The 17,601-nt window shown below is 38.0% G+C and overlaps 1 protein-coding gene across 1 annotated transcript in view; it reads right to left on the bottom strand.

Moving 5' to 3' along the window:
• Positions 1 to 12,899, bottom strand: part of Clic (chloride intracellular channel protein 5) — a 76,427-nt gene extending 63,528 nt beyond the window's left edge. Inside the window, exon 1 of the mRNA XM_090379024.1 lies at positions 12,706 to 12,899. Coding sequence (XP_090235150.1) covers positions 12,706 to 12,774 — 69 coding nt within the window. The 5' untranslated portion in view covers positions 12,775 to 12,899. The remainder of the gene's footprint in view (positions 1 to 12,705) is intronic.
• Positions 12,900 to 17,601: the final 4,702 nt, after the last annotated feature.

Here is a 17,601-nt window from a genome sequence, read left to right as displayed (position 1 = left end):
TCGGCTTCTGTGTTGCCTGATAATTTATATGCATCCCATGCATTTTTCTTCTCTGCAACGAGCCTCGTTAATTCATATGGCATCCGTTTAGGCCTAAACCCTGAACAGTATTTCTTAGTAGGTATGAAAAGCCTTGTAGCTTCCAAGATTAACTACCTGAAGGCTCCCCATTTAGAATTCACCATTGGTAACATCATCAGTTGACTCACTGTATAGAATTTAAAAACTGTCTGAAACCACTGTAGTCACCTTTACGAAAGCAAAAACCTTTCCCTTTACCCATGATGGTAGTTACCTCTTTGAGTAAATCCCACTTCAGCACACTGTGATCACTGCCACCTAGAGGTTCCTTTATCTGAAAATTCTTAATGCACGAATAATCACTTCTGATAATTAGATAAAGACTATTACTCCTTCTGGTTGCCTCTCAAACATGTTGCTGAAGAAAATAGTCATCCAATAAATTTACAAAAGTCTTGCTAATGTGCGAGTGACCAACCCACAAGTTCCAGTCAATATCTGGAAAGTTAAAATCCTCCATTATAAGACATTCTGATTTACTGGCCTACTCATTTCTCTGCACAATTATTCCCATCAGAGTCATTAGGCTTATAACAAACAAACACACACACTTTCCCAGTGCTTATATCACACCACATTGACGCAACACTGCATAGACCACCAATGTCAACTGGATGCACTGCCTTAGATTTTATGTTTCTTAACTCTTTTTTTTTTTTTTTTTTTTATGTAATCCCCAAACACGAGGGGTATTAGAACCTATAGTACTTAGTACCGTGCTTGGGTTGGAGATTGAGAAGACGAAAGAAGATATTTGTTGACATTGGACTTAAACTTCTGTAGACTGTAATTTTCAGGAAATACATATGAAGGAAGGTTGTTCCAGAAAACGGCAGTTGAATGAATAAACGAGGAAGATGAAAAGTTGGTTCTGTGAGTTTGAAGTTGGACAGTAAATGGATGTTGGCTGGTGGCTGCACGTGTTTGGACTGTTTTGAAAGAGAGAGCAGGAATTATAGAAACTAATTCAAAAGAACAGTGCCCATGGAAGTATCTGTAGAAGAGGCATGCAGCAGAAACAGTACGTCTATGAGACAGCAAGTGCAGAGACTCTGTTATAGATGAGTCATTAATTAATCTAACTGCCCTCTTCTGAATGGAATCAAGAAGCCTGAGAAAGGTTTTGGGGGCACCACCCCAGATGTGGGAACAATATTCCATGGCAGGGCAGATTTGCGGTTTATACAGAGTGAGCAGCTGTTTGGAAGAAAAGTAATGCTGAGAGCGAAAGAGAAAACCACGTTTTTTAGATGCAGAAGAAGCAATATTTGTAATATGCTTGTGCCAAGAGAGATTAGAAGTCAGGGTAATCCCCAAAAGAGATATATCATTTTGCCTAGAAATCAGAGTGTCACTAAAGATAAGCATAGGAGCAGAAGAATCCTTTTTGTGAGATATAAGAGAAGGCTGAGTTTTTAGAAGGGTTGAAATCAACTAAGTTGTCATTGCCCCAATGGAGAATTACCTGAAGATCAGCATTTAAGGAATTGGTAGCAGATTTTCAAGAAGTTGAAGCTGATTGAGCAGGACAAGGTTTCTCAAAATGGAAAGTGGAATGCAATGTGCTATCATCTGCAAAATTATGGATAGGATTTCCAGTCAATGGAAGAAGGTCATTAATATACAAGAGGAAAAGAGTGGGGGAAAAGAACTGAACCTTGGGGGAAACCGACATTAGTGGAGAAGTTAGAAGACAGAGAGCCATCTACCATCATCCTCAGTGAGCGATCAGAGAGAAAACTGGATAACCAATTACTAAAAACAGTTGGCAAACCATAAGATGGAAGCTTGTTTAGAAGACCTTTATGCCAAACGCGATCGAAAGCCTTTGAGATGTCAAGAGCAACCACTTGTGTTTCACCGAACCTTACCATTGAATCAGTCCATAAATGGGTATCATAAGCCAGAATATCATCAGTGGATCGACACTGACGGAATCCATACTGGCGATCGTTGATCAGACGGAAGGTTTCTAGGTAGTTTAAAATTTGGCAGTTAATTGATTTCTCCATTACTTTAGAAAGAGTAGAAGTAATTGCAATGGGATGATAATTGGATGGGAGGGATTTGTCACCCTTTTTAGGAACTGGCTGGATATGAGCAAATTTCCAAGCAGAAGGAAAAACACCTTTGGAATAAGAAAGTGAAAAAAGGTGGCAAAGAATAGGAGTAAGTTCAGGAGCACAGGTTTTGAGAACAAGTGGAGAAATACCATCGGGACCTGGAGCTTTCTTAGCATCAAGATTCGTCAAAATCCTTTTAACGGAAGACCACAGGAGGCATTGAATGGATCATGTTGGGAATAGTGGGAGGTGTTTTTCCAAGATCACTAATGCATGAGTTGAAAGAAAAATGGGATGCTAGCAGGTCAGCTTTATCCTTGGCTGAAGTGACAACAGAACCATCTCTTTTGGACAGAGGTGGGAGCAGAGATGGGAAAAAGTTGCGGCCAATAGCTTTGGCAAGAGACCAGAATGCTCGACTACCATTAGGCCAAGAAGCAAGTTTTCTACTCTTAGCCTGTTCAAACTCTAGTTTGGACTGGTTAATAACTGCTTTACAATTGTTGCAAGCTTTGGTGTAGGCAGAAAATGAAACTGAAGAATTAGAAACAAGCCAATTACGATATGCAACATTCTTCTCTTGAACAGCCCTAGCACATTTATTGGAAAACCAAGGTTTAGATAAAGGATTAGATTTTAAAGTGAGTGTGGGATAAAGGATTCCATTCCTGCAAGAATAATTTCACTGACACGATCTGAGCAAACGTTGACATCAGAACTTTTGAAACAGTAATCCAACCAAGGAAAAAAAGCTCGCAGGTCTTCCCATTTTGCATTCTTGTAATGACAAACGACATGAGGTTGGGAATAGCCATGAGATAAAGGTTCCATTGGAGAAGAGACAATCACCACGTCGTGATCTGAAGTGCCTAAAGGACCTCTCACTTCGACCATGTACTTAGAGGGGTTGTTTGTGCGAAAAAGATCAAGCGTATTGGCTGTATGATTAGGATTGTCCGGTATTCTTGTAGGTAAATGAACAATCTGTGCAAGATCATTAGTAATTGCAAAAGTCTCAGCATCTCGACCAGCTGGGTCGATGTGACTAGAAAACGGAAGCCAGCTGGAGTTGTGAACGTTAAAATCACCAAGGAAAATTACCTCAGTGTTAGGAAAGTTGGACTGGCGAAAGTCAAGTTGCAAAGAGAGGAAGTCAAAGAGCTCCAAGTGATTAGTGGAGTTGGGAGAACGGTAGGGACAACAGATGAATTTGACACAATGAGGTAGAGAGATTTTAAGCCAGAGAAGAGATTCCAAATTACCAGGTCTCTGACAGGGAATGTCAGAACGGACATATGCACAAGTACCACCTTTGTGGCGAAAAGAATCATACAGCAAATAATTTGGACATCTGAGATGAGCAGTAGTTGAATCAACTGATAACTGAGATTCTGTCAGAAAAAGTACATGGGGTTTGGCAGACTGCAAGTGGAAATGGACATCGTTGAGATTAGAACTGAGACCACATATATTTGTAAAATGAATTTGGAACTGCTTGGGAGGTTTAGATCTTTTCGCAGATAAGCTTGCTCTATTAGTTTGACAATTCATGGTGTATTCAATAGTAAGAAAAAGTGGGTGGAACATGCTGTATGAAGTAATGAAATTTTTTTGGGTATGGTGTATACCTGGCAAGAATATACCCAGATCCTTGACATAACGTGGCCTCGACAATGCTCCCCGCATACGCACTAGGTTGTTTTTTTTTTTTTTTTTTTTTTTTTAAGGAGCATTAGCAACTAAGGCCCTATTGCTCCGGGTTATGCGGTGGTCATTCCCTGACCTTTCTGCATCCTCCGTATTTGGTGGTGACAGGCTCGAACCCCGGTTTAATCAAGAAGCGTGTGCTACGCACTGCTGCTCCTTCCCACCTGGCTACGGAGGCACCCGCATATGCACTACTCGGGCTCCCTCCAGTCACTATCTGGCAGAGTAGAGGTAGCAAGATTATACACTAGCTGATCCGGAAGCCTCCTAGAGAGTTACCAATAGGTTCAGTCCAGTGTACTAACTACTGGCCGGCCTGCGAACACAGTTTTAGAGCTGTACCCTCGAAATGTAAGGAATATTGGATCTCACCACGATGTTCATCATAACCTCAAAAGTCATCAATCATACTACATGATGGAAGATTTGGGGAAGGGTTGACCAGAACTTAGCTCTAGAGACGAAACATGGGTTCCACCACTTCAAGCCTCCAATAAGCAAAGTGGTGGTATTGCACCGGTTGAGTTGTTGTTGTTGTTTGGTTTTTAGGAGCATTAGCAACTAAGGCCATATTGCTCCGGGGATATGCAGTGGTCATTCCCTGACCTTTCCGCATCCTCCGTATTTGGTGGCTCACGGGCTCGAACCGCGGTCTAATCAAGAAGCATGTGCTACTCACTGCTGCTCCTGCCCACCTGGCTACGGAGGCGCACTGGTTGATGAGAGTCATCTACCACCTAGTACTGCCTGGTAACATAGAGGGCCTTGTTCCTCCATGTGGTATGGGCGCCACACCTTGACCCCTGCTTACGTTGGTTCACACCTGGATGGTCACCCACCATGTACTTGTGCATGGAGGTTATACCCAGGATTACTAACAGTCCCACCATCCTGAAGGTGCAAGCAGAGGATTTGATTGTCACAGACAATCCGGACTTTGCCGAAATTGGGTCCACTTGACTTGAGTGTTACCAGAATATCAGTTCCAGCAGCGTTTTAGACTCACGGGTAGCAAGTACAGCTTGTCTGGCATATCTGAGAGGATGTCTGTGACAACCTCAAGGACCAAATGATGATGGTATATCAAGCTTAATGTCCAAGTTTGCAGACAATACGAAGGTTGGCAGGGTTGTCAAGGACACTACTGACACTATGCTGCTGCAACAGGATCTGGAAAGGTTGAGCAGATGGGTTGAGAGGGGGCAAATGAAGTATTATATATGGGAAACAGGAAACCCCAGAGCAACGTATCAACTCTGTGGTACTACACTGACAGTGGTAAAGAATGAAAGGGACCTGGGGGTGGTTGTGCAGGCAGATATGAAGTTCTCTGAGTAGTGCAGATGGGCTGCAAGAGTAGCTCATGGTGTATTGTCAATGATATATAGGAATTTTTCTAGCAGGGATAAGGAGGTGATTATTCCCTTGTATAAGGCAATGGTCAGGCCACACCTTGAGTACTGTGTACAGGTCTGGAGGATTATTTCTTGAAGGATGTAGAGCTGCTGGAACGAGTACAGAGAAGGGCAACAAGATTAGTGAATGGAACAAAGGGGTGTTCTTACGAAGAAAGGCTTAAGTTTTGCAAATTACAGTGTCTGGAGACTAGGCACCAGAGAGGTGATCTGATAGAGGTGTATAAAGCCTTGAATGGTTTGAGCATGCTCAATGCTGATGGGATACTTCCTCTTGCTCAGAATAATCACCTGAGAGGGCATAAATTCAAAGTGAGGAAAGACAGATGTAGGATAGACGTGCGGAAATTTGCCGTGTGGTTGGTTGGTGGAACAGACTTCCATCCCTTGTTGTGGAAGTTGATTTCGAACGAACAGAGGGTGAAGAGTGGAAGTGGGTTTTTTTTTTTTTTTTTTTTTGGCTGATGCTGCATAAGCTTGCTTTCTTGCATCAAATACCTCTACTAATGCTAAAGCTAAATCTAAAAAATAAGCTAACGAATGTTATTAAGCCTATTAATATCTTGTAGAATATGCCACATATCTAGGATTTCAAGACTATTAACCTCAGAAATATTAGATCTCATAGACCTTTCAATAGGAAAACTCTACTTCTCATTTAACAGAGGATCGTAATATGCAACTTTCTGGCTTTAGCATGGGAAATGCTCACTCACTCTCAAGCTCTTAACAACCATCATCAAAAGATCACTCAAAATGGAAATAGAAAAGAGCAGCAGCTCTCCTTTCCTAGACATCCTGTTCACCAGAAAATCCCAGGGCTACTTATGGAAGTTTACAGGAAGCCTACAAACACTGAGATCATCTTAAACTACAAATCCTGCCATCCCTTCTGAACAAAAATCAGTGTTCTCAAATCCTTCATCCTTAGAGCATACAGAATTTGTAAAGAAAACTGAATCAAGAACTACAAACAATAATCAGGCTTGCCTTCAAGAATGGATTTCCTCTACATGTTATTAACATAGCAATAGAGGACATCTCTACGGCTGTCACACAATCCCAACCCAGCAGGGACAGAAGAACCATCACATGCATACCATACCCAAAAGAAAATATATCAACAATCAGTACAAAAATAGCAAGAAAATATTAAATCGCCACCTTTTTCATGAGTATGGCCAATAACCCCAACAAATCCTAGAGGACCTATTCATAAAATACACTGTAGGTGTGGGAGTACATACATAGGAGACTCGCATAGAAGACAACTGCAGAATCAAAGAACATAAAAAATGTGTACAACATGGAAGAATCCTAAAATCTGACACAGCTCTACATGCATTCCAATGTGGTGACACATGGGACTTCAACAATACTACAATCCTCTCTACAGACAACCAGTACAGCAAAAGAAAATTTAAAGAAACCTTCGTATTTTCAGAGCCTTACTAATTAACAGAAAACAAGGAATCAAATTCAACCCCTCAATATTTCCACCTATTCAACAAGAAAATAGAAAACGAAGAAATGGAAAAATGGGAAAAACAAAAAAGAAAATAGTCCAGACGTCAGAAAGAGCAGCCCTTATAGAAAGCCCTCCAGACCCCCAGAACCAATCTGCACAACAACCACAGATGATCAGAGTATGATGGCAAAGTTCACCCCAAGGCAAGAAGGTACTCAAGAACTACTGGATCCAGGATAGTAAAACTTTGAATCTTACTATTGGTCAATAGATTTAAATCCCCCAACTGTTGGCAGTACCTCTTATCAGTATGCACGTCAGGTTTTGGAAGCATCGGCAAGCAGGAGACTGATGGTAGGTAAGAATTTTATTTTTATGTGTGTATGTTTATCAGTATGTATTTACTTATTTTTAATATCTGTTTTCTAGTGTAACCCAAACAGATTTTTAACCTAAAATCCTTGCGATCTAAAATTCACAATTAATATTTATTTGAGTATAATTAATTACAAACATTCCCAAATTGTAACCTTTCAATTTTTCTACTTCTAACACCCACCTTAAATGTCCTACAGTCGCCTTAAATGTATAGGGTTTGGGCTATAAGTTTGATAAACTATATTATTAATTTCTTGTGGTATAAGAGTGGTTATTAATTATCTCTCTATACATAAAGTTTTCCTCCTTGTGATATTTATTGGAGAAGAGGGTGTGACAATTATGTCACTACAAATGTGCAGGTAAATAATTACATAGGTCATTTCCTGATCGGTGCGTTATAATGTTAGTATAAATGTTATTATTATACAAATAACATTATATAATACAAAACTATACAAATATTTACAAAAAACTAAACTATTTACAATCATACCTCTATTATATTGGGATGATGGGGTCCCTTCATCAGCTGACATTAATATACAAAAACGTTACAATGGAACATCAAATGATACCGGGCGTGGTCATGTATTAGGCAGCGAAGCATGTGCATGAGGCTGCTGAACGTTAAATGGAAGGTAGACAAATGGGTTACTGGGCAGAATCAGACACTTGCTGTTGACAATGTAGAGCACATACAAGGGATGCATGCCAATGTTCATTGCATTGAAAGACAACTGCCTCCGGCTCACATCTGGTATGGGCTTGGTACACCCAGGGTCCTGAGCTGGATATCATCATTCTTCTCTTTCTTGGTGATTCCCTTCTACTTTTCTTTCTTTCTTTCTCTCTCTCTCTCAGGGTAACGCAAGATTTTTTTTTTTTTTTTTTTTTTTTGGCTGTTGCAGCATAAGCCTCAGGCTTCCTTGCACCGTATAGCTAATAATAGTAATAGTAATAATGTTCACCAACCTCATGCATGTGCTTCACTGTCTAACACATGACCACAGCCGATATCATTTGATATTCCATTGTAATATCAGCTGTGAAGGGACCCGATATAGTTTGTATGCAGCCACTCCCCGACTTAAGTAAGGGTTGTATTCCGTGGAACTCTACGTAAGTCAGAATTTCCCTAAATGCTTATGCAGTACTCGCAAATTTGATTGAAGCAAAAAACAAATGTTCGACGAAGATGTAAATAGAATTATTTATTCAACTTTTTTATCTCATGCACAGCAAAAATTACAAGTGTTTGTACACTTGTAATTTTTGCTGTGCATGAGATAAAATTACAAAAATTTCAAAATTATAAAATTACAAAAAGAGAGAGGAGGCAGGCATAACTTCAGCAAGTTTTACCTTTCAAGCATCGTTGCCAGGATCAACATCTCCAAGCATGCTGCTGCTGAAGTTGAGGGCTGTGGAGCTTTAGAAGAGGTTTTTTCATAAATACTTGTTGCTTTTGCTTTAATGGCATTGGACTCAGGGGCATCACTTCTCAATCTGATTTTCCATCCATATTATTAACAGCTTTTCCTTGATATAGCACCTGAAAGCTGTTTTGTGATCACTGCTGATCTTAAATGCGTTGATCCTTGAAACATGTTCTTTTATACGTGCACTGTCCCTTAAAATAGCATTCATTGTTGAAGTAGGGAGACCAAATTCCATGCAATAGATGACAAACTTTGTCCTGCTTTGTACTTCTTAATCATTTTCATCTTCATTTCTAAATCAATGTTGTTTGGTTTCCTAGCACTACCACCATATACAATTTCTATTGGTCGCTTTTCCTTCATCATTGTAGTAAGTAAATAGGAATGAAGAGAAGATTCTGAAAATTTATTTATGTTTTTTATATGATTGAAGATTTCAGTGAAGAATTTCACCATAATACTGTAATGTAAAAACCCAAACAATTCCAACTATCGGTATTATCGCAAATGCAAGAAGATCGAGTTTACTACCCATTTATAATAGATTGCACTAACAGCAAAGCCCAACAAACTGGAAAGTACAAACTGTTTTATGGTCATGACCTCAAGAAATGTTCTTTAGAAAAATATCAACAAAGGCAATCAAAATTGATTCTTATAACAGGACATATTATAACTATGAAAGGGTAGTGCAATTTCCATTATAAAAATGACCTTTTAAGAGAGATAAATAGCTTAGTTATACAGTATAGTGAAAATTTCAACTTCCAATATCTTGGAACGAATTACCAAAAGAAAAAACAATGTGTTATTGGGTTCACATTACGATATTTTTATGATACCTCCATTTATTCCTACAGGATGTAAAATATGTTTCCACGATTTTTTTAAGTTTGCACCGGCCTGCAAAAACATACGCAAAGTCGAATTTCTGTAAGTCAAGTATTACGTAAGCCGGGGAGGGGCTGTATTTGTAAATAGTTTAGTATTTTAAAATATTTATATAGTTTGTAAACATTTTAGTTAAATATTTTAGTCTTGCTCTTTCAGATGCAACAGTACTCTTCATGCATTATGGAACCCAAAGCAAAAGGGATTTTCCAAAGTGACCTATGTAAACACAGGGAAATAATTCGATAGTGACATTTATTCGACCTTGAGAATGCTGCGTGGTGGGGTAGCCAATGGGAGAAAAGGGATGCAGATCACATGATACAAGTTAGCGGGACGATTACGTCACTACAAATGCACAGGTAAATAATTATATAGGTCATTTCCTGATTAGATATCGTTCAGTGCATTTTGACAGGTGTCTTTTACATAGAAAAGGTTCAACTTACTCCCTTATACCTCTACATTTTATGTAGAAAAACATGTGCAGAGGTTGGCAACCAAAGCGAGCAGAGCCCCCCCCATAGTAATTAACATTTTCTACAGTTAGGGTTATTACTCAAAAGTTTGGATCGCAAAACTTTGTGGTTTGTTCATTGATAAAAGATCTTTCACGTATTTTAATAATTTACATTCATGTTCTCAGGTGGAGGATATTATTAAGACCTAGACAGTAGAGCCCTGCCACCGGGATGAAAACCCGATTCACTGGGACGAGTGGAGAAATAATTACAAGGCTCAATCTTTTTATATTGGAGCTAAGTGGTTTATCCTCTGTTTAATCTTAATTAAAATGAGAGTTAATTGTTTGTGTAATTATTTATTTTATAGAGCATATAATGTTATGGTTTACCTAAAGTTCCATATTAATAGATCTTAATTTTAAGCATTCATGCAACAAGCATAGAGTTTAGTGCACTTTTCCCAATGCAATTCCAATTTTAATAGTTAATTTCCTTTTAATTCATTAAAAGGACAGTTAAGAGATAAGTTCTGCAATTTTAGGTTACTATTCTTATTAAGGTTATTTATTTTAATGGCGATAACTTCTCTTTTGGCCTACCAAAGTACTCACACATCCACGGATGGACTTCAGTCTGGGGAGCAGCTCTTAAAGATACTTTAAATGGAATCTATTTCTCTGTAACTAAGAAAGTTCAAGGCAAAAAAAAAAAATAGTAATAATTTTTTCCTGCAAAAATAAAAGTGCTTGATGGAAAATATTTTTTTACTTAAAGCACAAAAATTTCTACAAACTTTTCTTTCTTTTTTTTTTTTTTTGTTTAGCCCATCCTAACTGCCCCACTTTTTAGTTGTCTTATCTTAAAACTAGGTCCATTTATGAGTGAAGCCCAAGTCTTATCTTTATATGTATATACGGCATACACCACTCATTGCAATTACAGGTAATGTTATCACTTTTATGAAGTTCCAATCAGATTTACACTAACACATAGAAAAAAAACATTTATTGTAATAAATGTTTTTTTTTCTCTGTGGGACTTCAGTTTATGTTATCGCACTTCTTTTTCCCTCCCTTACCACAGTTCACACATGTTCAGTGGAAATGATTATGTAACATCCCAATCTGTTCTTGAACTCCAAACACTTTGCTGTTGCTTCATACAGTTGTCAGTGTCATTACTCTGAAAGAACTGCATCAGCACTCCTACCAATTTGACTGTTTTACAGTAGCGACACTAATCCTTTTCTAATTCATTTTAATATTTTGTATGGATTTCCAGGAACATTATTCTTCTTATTCAGTTATTATTATCAATTAAGCTGCATCCCAAAGTGACCACAATAAGCAGCATCCAATGTACAAATACACATATGGTATTTGTGCAATTACATTAATATTTGGTAATTTATAAGTATTAAATTATTCTCATAAGAGGTATAGAAAATAAGGCCATAAAGCAACAATAAGCCTGTCATGGTTATAAAACCGCATTTCTATGAATTACTCGAAAAATTCTTGACTACTACTACTACTTCTTCAAATTCAGATCAGCAGTCACTGCTGTTAAAACAGCTTTAAACATGTTAAAGCTGTTGCATATTAAAAAAAAAAAAAAAAAAAAAAACAATGGAAAGAATTCAATACCTGCTAAGCAACAGAGGAATCAAGATGTGATTACAGTTATCAGTAATGATGCAAGAAAGCAAGCATATAACCCTGTTCCTCTAACAGTTAGTCTAGTTCTTCATTGAATTTATTGAAACTATCTACCTCTACAACTCCAGATGGGAGTTTGTTCCAACAATCAACTACCCACTAGATGAAGGCTAGTGGGTAGTTCTGCACATCTATCCTGCAACAATCCTTCCTCAATTTGGATTTTTTTTTACTCCTTATGTGTGTAGTCTGAGCAAGAGGAAAGATTCCACTGGCACAAGCTTACTCAATCCACTGATACCCTTAAGCACCTCGATCAGATCTCTTCGCAGATGACTAGTCTCTTTATAAACTTATATTATATCAAAGGTATGCTAATGAATAGATGACGCTAAACATTAAGTAATTAAAAAAATGCAAGTATCTGAACTATAGGACTGGAAGACGTGAACGTTTTCTACCATTACATTTAGGCGGTACTTAAAGAGGTGATAATGCATAAAATTGATGGGCCGAGTATAAAAATAAATACCGCTCCTTCCACATGTGTCCAAATATCAATCCTAAAAATAAGAAATTCATCTCTACAATAGCTAAATTCCAAAACAGACCCGGCATGACAAGCAACAGACCGGCAAAAACTGAATCCATCCCATACTTCCTCACGTTTGTTTTAACTGGAATGTCTTATTTAAAGTTTAAAAAACTGTGTACAAATAGGGCAGGTTTTTAAATAATTAGATGAAATAAATGAATACGAAATGAGAATCTATATGAAAAATACCCACACAAGACGAGGCATAAGGAAGTCAATATACTTTTTATATTTTGTAACACGTAACTAATAAGGAAGTGCTATATAAGATCTACATACAATATCACCATAGTTTACTGCGTATAGCTTACTAACGCGTAATTTATAGAGGATCAACAAGTCTTCTTGTCGAATAATTTTAGATTAATAAAGTAACATAAATATGCATTTAAACATAATATAAATCAAAAATATAAGGGGGAAAAATCACAAGTGAAAACAGTCCAACCATAGCAACTAAATATTAGGCCTAAATTTATGGTATTCATCTGACCTATTTTTCAATAATTGTCCTGTTCTATTAAAGTGTCCATAATTACTCACTTTTATTATTAATTCTATTTCTGGTACCTCCTGTACATCGTTTGTATGCTCGTTAATGTCCTCTGCCATATTCCTCAGAGACGAATACACAAACTTTGTAACACAACGCAAAAGCTCCACAAATGGGATCGGAGGCTCCTAAAAAAATTACTTAGAAACACAGCGGATAGAACGGACGACTGTTCCCCACCTACTCCAATGACGCATGCGTCAGAAAAATTTCAACAGTCCGACACTACCGCTATCGTCAACTCTTTTGAAATACATATATAATCAGTTTTTTGTTATCTTTTTAATTTTTATTTATTTTTTGTTTTCTTTTTGATCTTTTAACAAACAATCTCTTTCTCTCTCACTTTTATATAACTATGCGAAAATGTGATTATAGTTTCAACCTGCCATTAAGTATATAAAAGAAACTGCACAAAAAAAAAATAAAAATAAATAAATAAAATAATATATATATATATATATATATATATATATATATATATATATATATATATATATGAACTCCAAATAATAATTTAGATAGGAAAGTGGATATTTTTGTATACCTTTCATTAAATAATGATAAGTTCGTTTTATTTATTATTATTTTTTCTTTCTTTCTTTTTTTTTTTTTAAGAGGATGATTAGAAAATTCCGCTTCTTTCATGTCCATGCTATTTACTGAGATTACGGGAACCTTTATTTCATTTGTATGATGGTTGGTTGATATGTTGTTCAATGGCACAAGGGCTGCTAAGGCCATATTGTGCCTTCAATTGTATGAAAGCAACAGCATTGCGTAATAGGAAATAGTCGTGCTCAAACGAAAAAAATCAAAAGATTTACCCTAACTAAAATAAAGGGGTGGGGGAGATATAAAGAAAACTACATTCTGTTGATAGTGCCTGATGAAATTTATGTAGTAAAGCATTTAAAAAAATGGTCTGGGAGTATAAATTAATGTAGTCAAAAAGCAGAGGTTCCTTATTGATTTTCAAATTGTTTTAGACTACTACTGTTTTCAATGCGATCTATCAATTCTCGTACGTAAACAATGCCCTACATGTTAACCCAATAAACATTACCTCAAAAGCATAAAAAACATTCAGACTATATTACCAACAACGTGTAAGATTCCCGGGACATAATCTTGAAGTTTCTTTTCGACAATGTGCAGAAATTTTGGAACTAGAAACCCCTCATCCGGCTACTACCACCATGGAGAATTAATACCCATCATCATAGCAACTGGGTGAACAGACGTCAGGGCGTCCAGGCAATATGCATTTTCTAATTGCCAAAGTACGATGAGATTGTTCTCAGGCTCGGAATGGACAGGAGTACATAAGAAGGCCGTTCTAGATCCTCAAACGTACTGATAACGTCATGTACTTACTTCATTTTAAAAAAATAAAATATTTAATTAACCAGAACAGGGTCTCATAAACTTTTCCATATCGATCCATGATTGGTTTAATAATTATCGGACACAACAGTGACAAAGCCAAAGGCATTGCAATATGCAATAATACGAAAAAAGCTAATTATATCAACAAAATGGTGTATACATGGATTTCACCTCACTGTAATGCAGGGGGCACTATGGCCACAGATGCCGACGGACCTAATAAACCCCCAACCAAACAAACTGGAATACACCTCATCTGCAAGAACTTTAACTCGTACCAGCATAACAGTCAGGAAACAAGGATTTCAGGCCTCTTCTAGCTGGGAATCCGCGATCCTAATGAATTACTCACGTTCGCCTTGGGAAAATATACTTCCTGTTGGTAAAGAGCTGTTCCTTCATATATTTTCCTAAGCTCTTGAACTGTGTCAAAATGCAAATGAAATTACTTTCTAAAATGAAATCGCCACACCAAGAAACAAGACAGAGTGGAAAACATCGCATCCGCTAAGACAACAAACGTTACAGGTGGATCAACGGAAGGTGTAGCCAACAGTGAATTCTAAATGGGAAGCGTTCAGGGACTTCATCTTGGAGGATAGGCTTTTCTTACAAACTACGAAATACTGTTCAAGGCTCAGGCCTAAATGGATGTCAGATAAATTAATGAGGCTCTTGGCAGAGAAGAAAAATGCATGGGATGCATACAAATTATCAGGTGACACAGAAGCCTATGGCAGATATAAGCTAGTCTGTAATCAATTCACAGAGGAGGTTAGGCAGACAAAGGAAGATCACAAGAAATCTTTAGCAAATGATGCAAAGAAAAACAATAAGAGTTCTTTACTTATGTAAACTCTAGAAGGAAGGGGATAAATCGGATTGGTCCATTTAACATACGTGGTTCAACAAATTAGCATTAGCATTAGCATTAGCATTAGTAGAGGCATATGATGCAAGAAAGCAAGCTTATTCAGCATCAGCCAAAAAAAAAAAAAAAAAAACCCTCTCCCATTTCACCCCTCCGTTCGTTCGAAATACCTGTCCAGTTGAGCTTTAAATTTGTTTAGGCTATCAACTTCAACAACAAGTGATGGAAGTCGGTTCCACCAACCAACCACCCGCTGGCTAAAAGGCAAATTTCCGCACATCTATCCGACATCCGTCCTTCCTCAATTTGAATTTATGCCCTCTGAGGTGATTATTCTGAGAAAGATGAAGAATCCCATTGGCATTGAGCACGCTCAAACCATTCAAAGCCTTATACACCTCTATCAGATCACTTCGCCGGTGCCTAGTCTCCAGACTCTGTAATTTGCAAAAGTTAAGCCTTTCTTCGTAAGAGCAACCCTTTGTTCCATTTACTAATCTTGTTGCCCTTCTCTGTACCCGTTCCAGCAGCTCTACATCCTTCTTGAAATGAGGCCTCCAGACCTGTATACAGTACTCAAGATGTGGCCTAACCATTGCCTTATACAAGGGAATAATCACCTCCTTATCCCTGCTAGAAAAATTCCTGTATATCATTGACAAGACACCATGAGCTACTCTTGCAGCTCGTCTGCACTGCTCAGAGAACTTCATATCTGCCTGCACAATTACCCCCAGGTCCTTTTCATTCTCCACTACTGTCAGTGTAGTACCGCAGAGTTGATACATTGCTCTGGGGTTACTGTCACCCATATGTAGTACTTTACATTTGTCAATGTTAAACTTCATTTGCCACCTCTCAGCCCATCTGTTCAACCTTTCCAGATCCTGTTGCAGCAGCATAGCGTCAGTAGTGTCCTTAACGACCCTGCCAACCTTTGCATCATCTGCAAACTTAGACATTAAACTTGATATCCCATCATCAATATCATTCATAAACACCGAAAACAACAATGGACCCAACACTGAACCTTGAGGAACTCCACTAATAACATTAGTCCACGTTGAGCAGTGTCCATTGATTACCACTCTCTGTCTTCTGCCACTCAACCATCCCCTTATCCATAGGAGCAATTTGCCTCCAATGCCACACTGCTCCAATTTGTGCAGCAGTCTTCCATGTGCAACAGTATCAAAAGCCTTTCTAAGATCCAAATATATAATATCAAAGTTATTCCCTGCATCCAGTTCTTTTGTGACTACATCATAATATCCAATCAAATTGGTCAGGCAAGACCTGCCCTTAACAAAACCATGCTGCGTCTGAGCTATAACTGAATTCTTGTCTAGATGATCCTGCAGTGCTTCTTTAACCAGTGCCTCCATTAATTTACCTGGAACAGAAGTTAAACTAACAGGTCTATAATTACTTGTGTCAGCCTTTGATCCTCCTTTGTGAATTGGGGTTACATTTGCACATCTCCAGTCTATGGGTACCTCCCCTGAGTCCAAAGAAGCTCTCATAATTATGGCTAGGGGTTTGCATACTTCCTTTGCTGCCTCCTTTAATATAACTGGATAGATCCCATCCACCCCAGGTGCCTTTTTTATGTTTATCCTCAACAATCTCTCCTCCACTTTCCTCTCAGTTATTACAAAATCATCCAGCTCACTGCCAATGTTTACTTTACCTACATCATTCTCCTTCCTGAATAACTCCTCATGCGTGAATGTAGATGCAAAATACTCGTTTAGATTGTTAGCCACCTGAGCAGGATCCTCAACTGTTGAACCATCAATATCCAGTGGACCAATCTGATTCATCCCTTTCCTTCTCGAGTTCAAATATGTAAAGAACTCCTTTCTGTTTTTCTTTGCATCCTTTGCCAAGGATTTTTCGTAGTCTGCCTTTGCCTGCCTAATCTCCTTTGTGACTTGGTTACAGACCAACTTATATCTATCATAGGCTTCCATGTCACCCATTAATTTGTATGTATCCCATGCATTTTTCTTCTCTGCCACATGTCTCATTAGTCCATCTGACAACCATTTAGGCCTAAACCTTGAACAATATTTCTTAGTTGGTATGTAAAGCCTGGTAGCCACCAAGATTAGTTCCTTGAATGCTTCCCATTTTGAGTTTGCTGTTGGTAACATCATCAGTTGGTCCCACTGTATAGAATTTAAATACTGTCTCAGACCATCATAGTCGCCTTTACGAAAACAAAAACCCTTCCCTTTACCTCTGATGGTAGTTACCTCCTTGAGTAAATCCCACTTCAACACACTGTGATCACTGCCACCTAGTGGTTCATTTATCTGCAGGTTCTTAATGCATGAAGAATCACTACTGATAATCAGATCAAGAGTATTGCTCCCTCTTGTTGCCTCACGAACATGCTGATGTAGAAAACAATCATCCAATAAATCCACAAAAGCCTTGCTAGTGTGCGAGTGACCAACTCACAAATTCCAGTCAATATCTGGGAAATTAAAATCCCCCATTATAAGACTCTCTGATTTACTGGCCCACTCTATTTCCCTGTACAGTATCTTATTATACTCATCAGAGTCATTAGGCCTATAGCACACTCCTACTCTCAATTTTGATTTCCCTATGCTTATGT

The sequence above is a fragment of the Mastigoproctus giganteus genome, chromosome 8 (assembly GCF_048544385.1).
Source record: "Mastigoproctus giganteus isolate SK-2022 chromosome 8, ASM4854438v1, whole genome shotgun sequence".
Taxonomy (NCBI): Eukaryota; Metazoa; Arthropoda; class Arachnida; order Uropygi; family Thelyphonidae; genus Mastigoproctus; species Mastigoproctus giganteus.
Note: the sequence above shows the minus strand (reverse complement) of the source record. Positions and strands in the feature narration are given on the sequence as shown.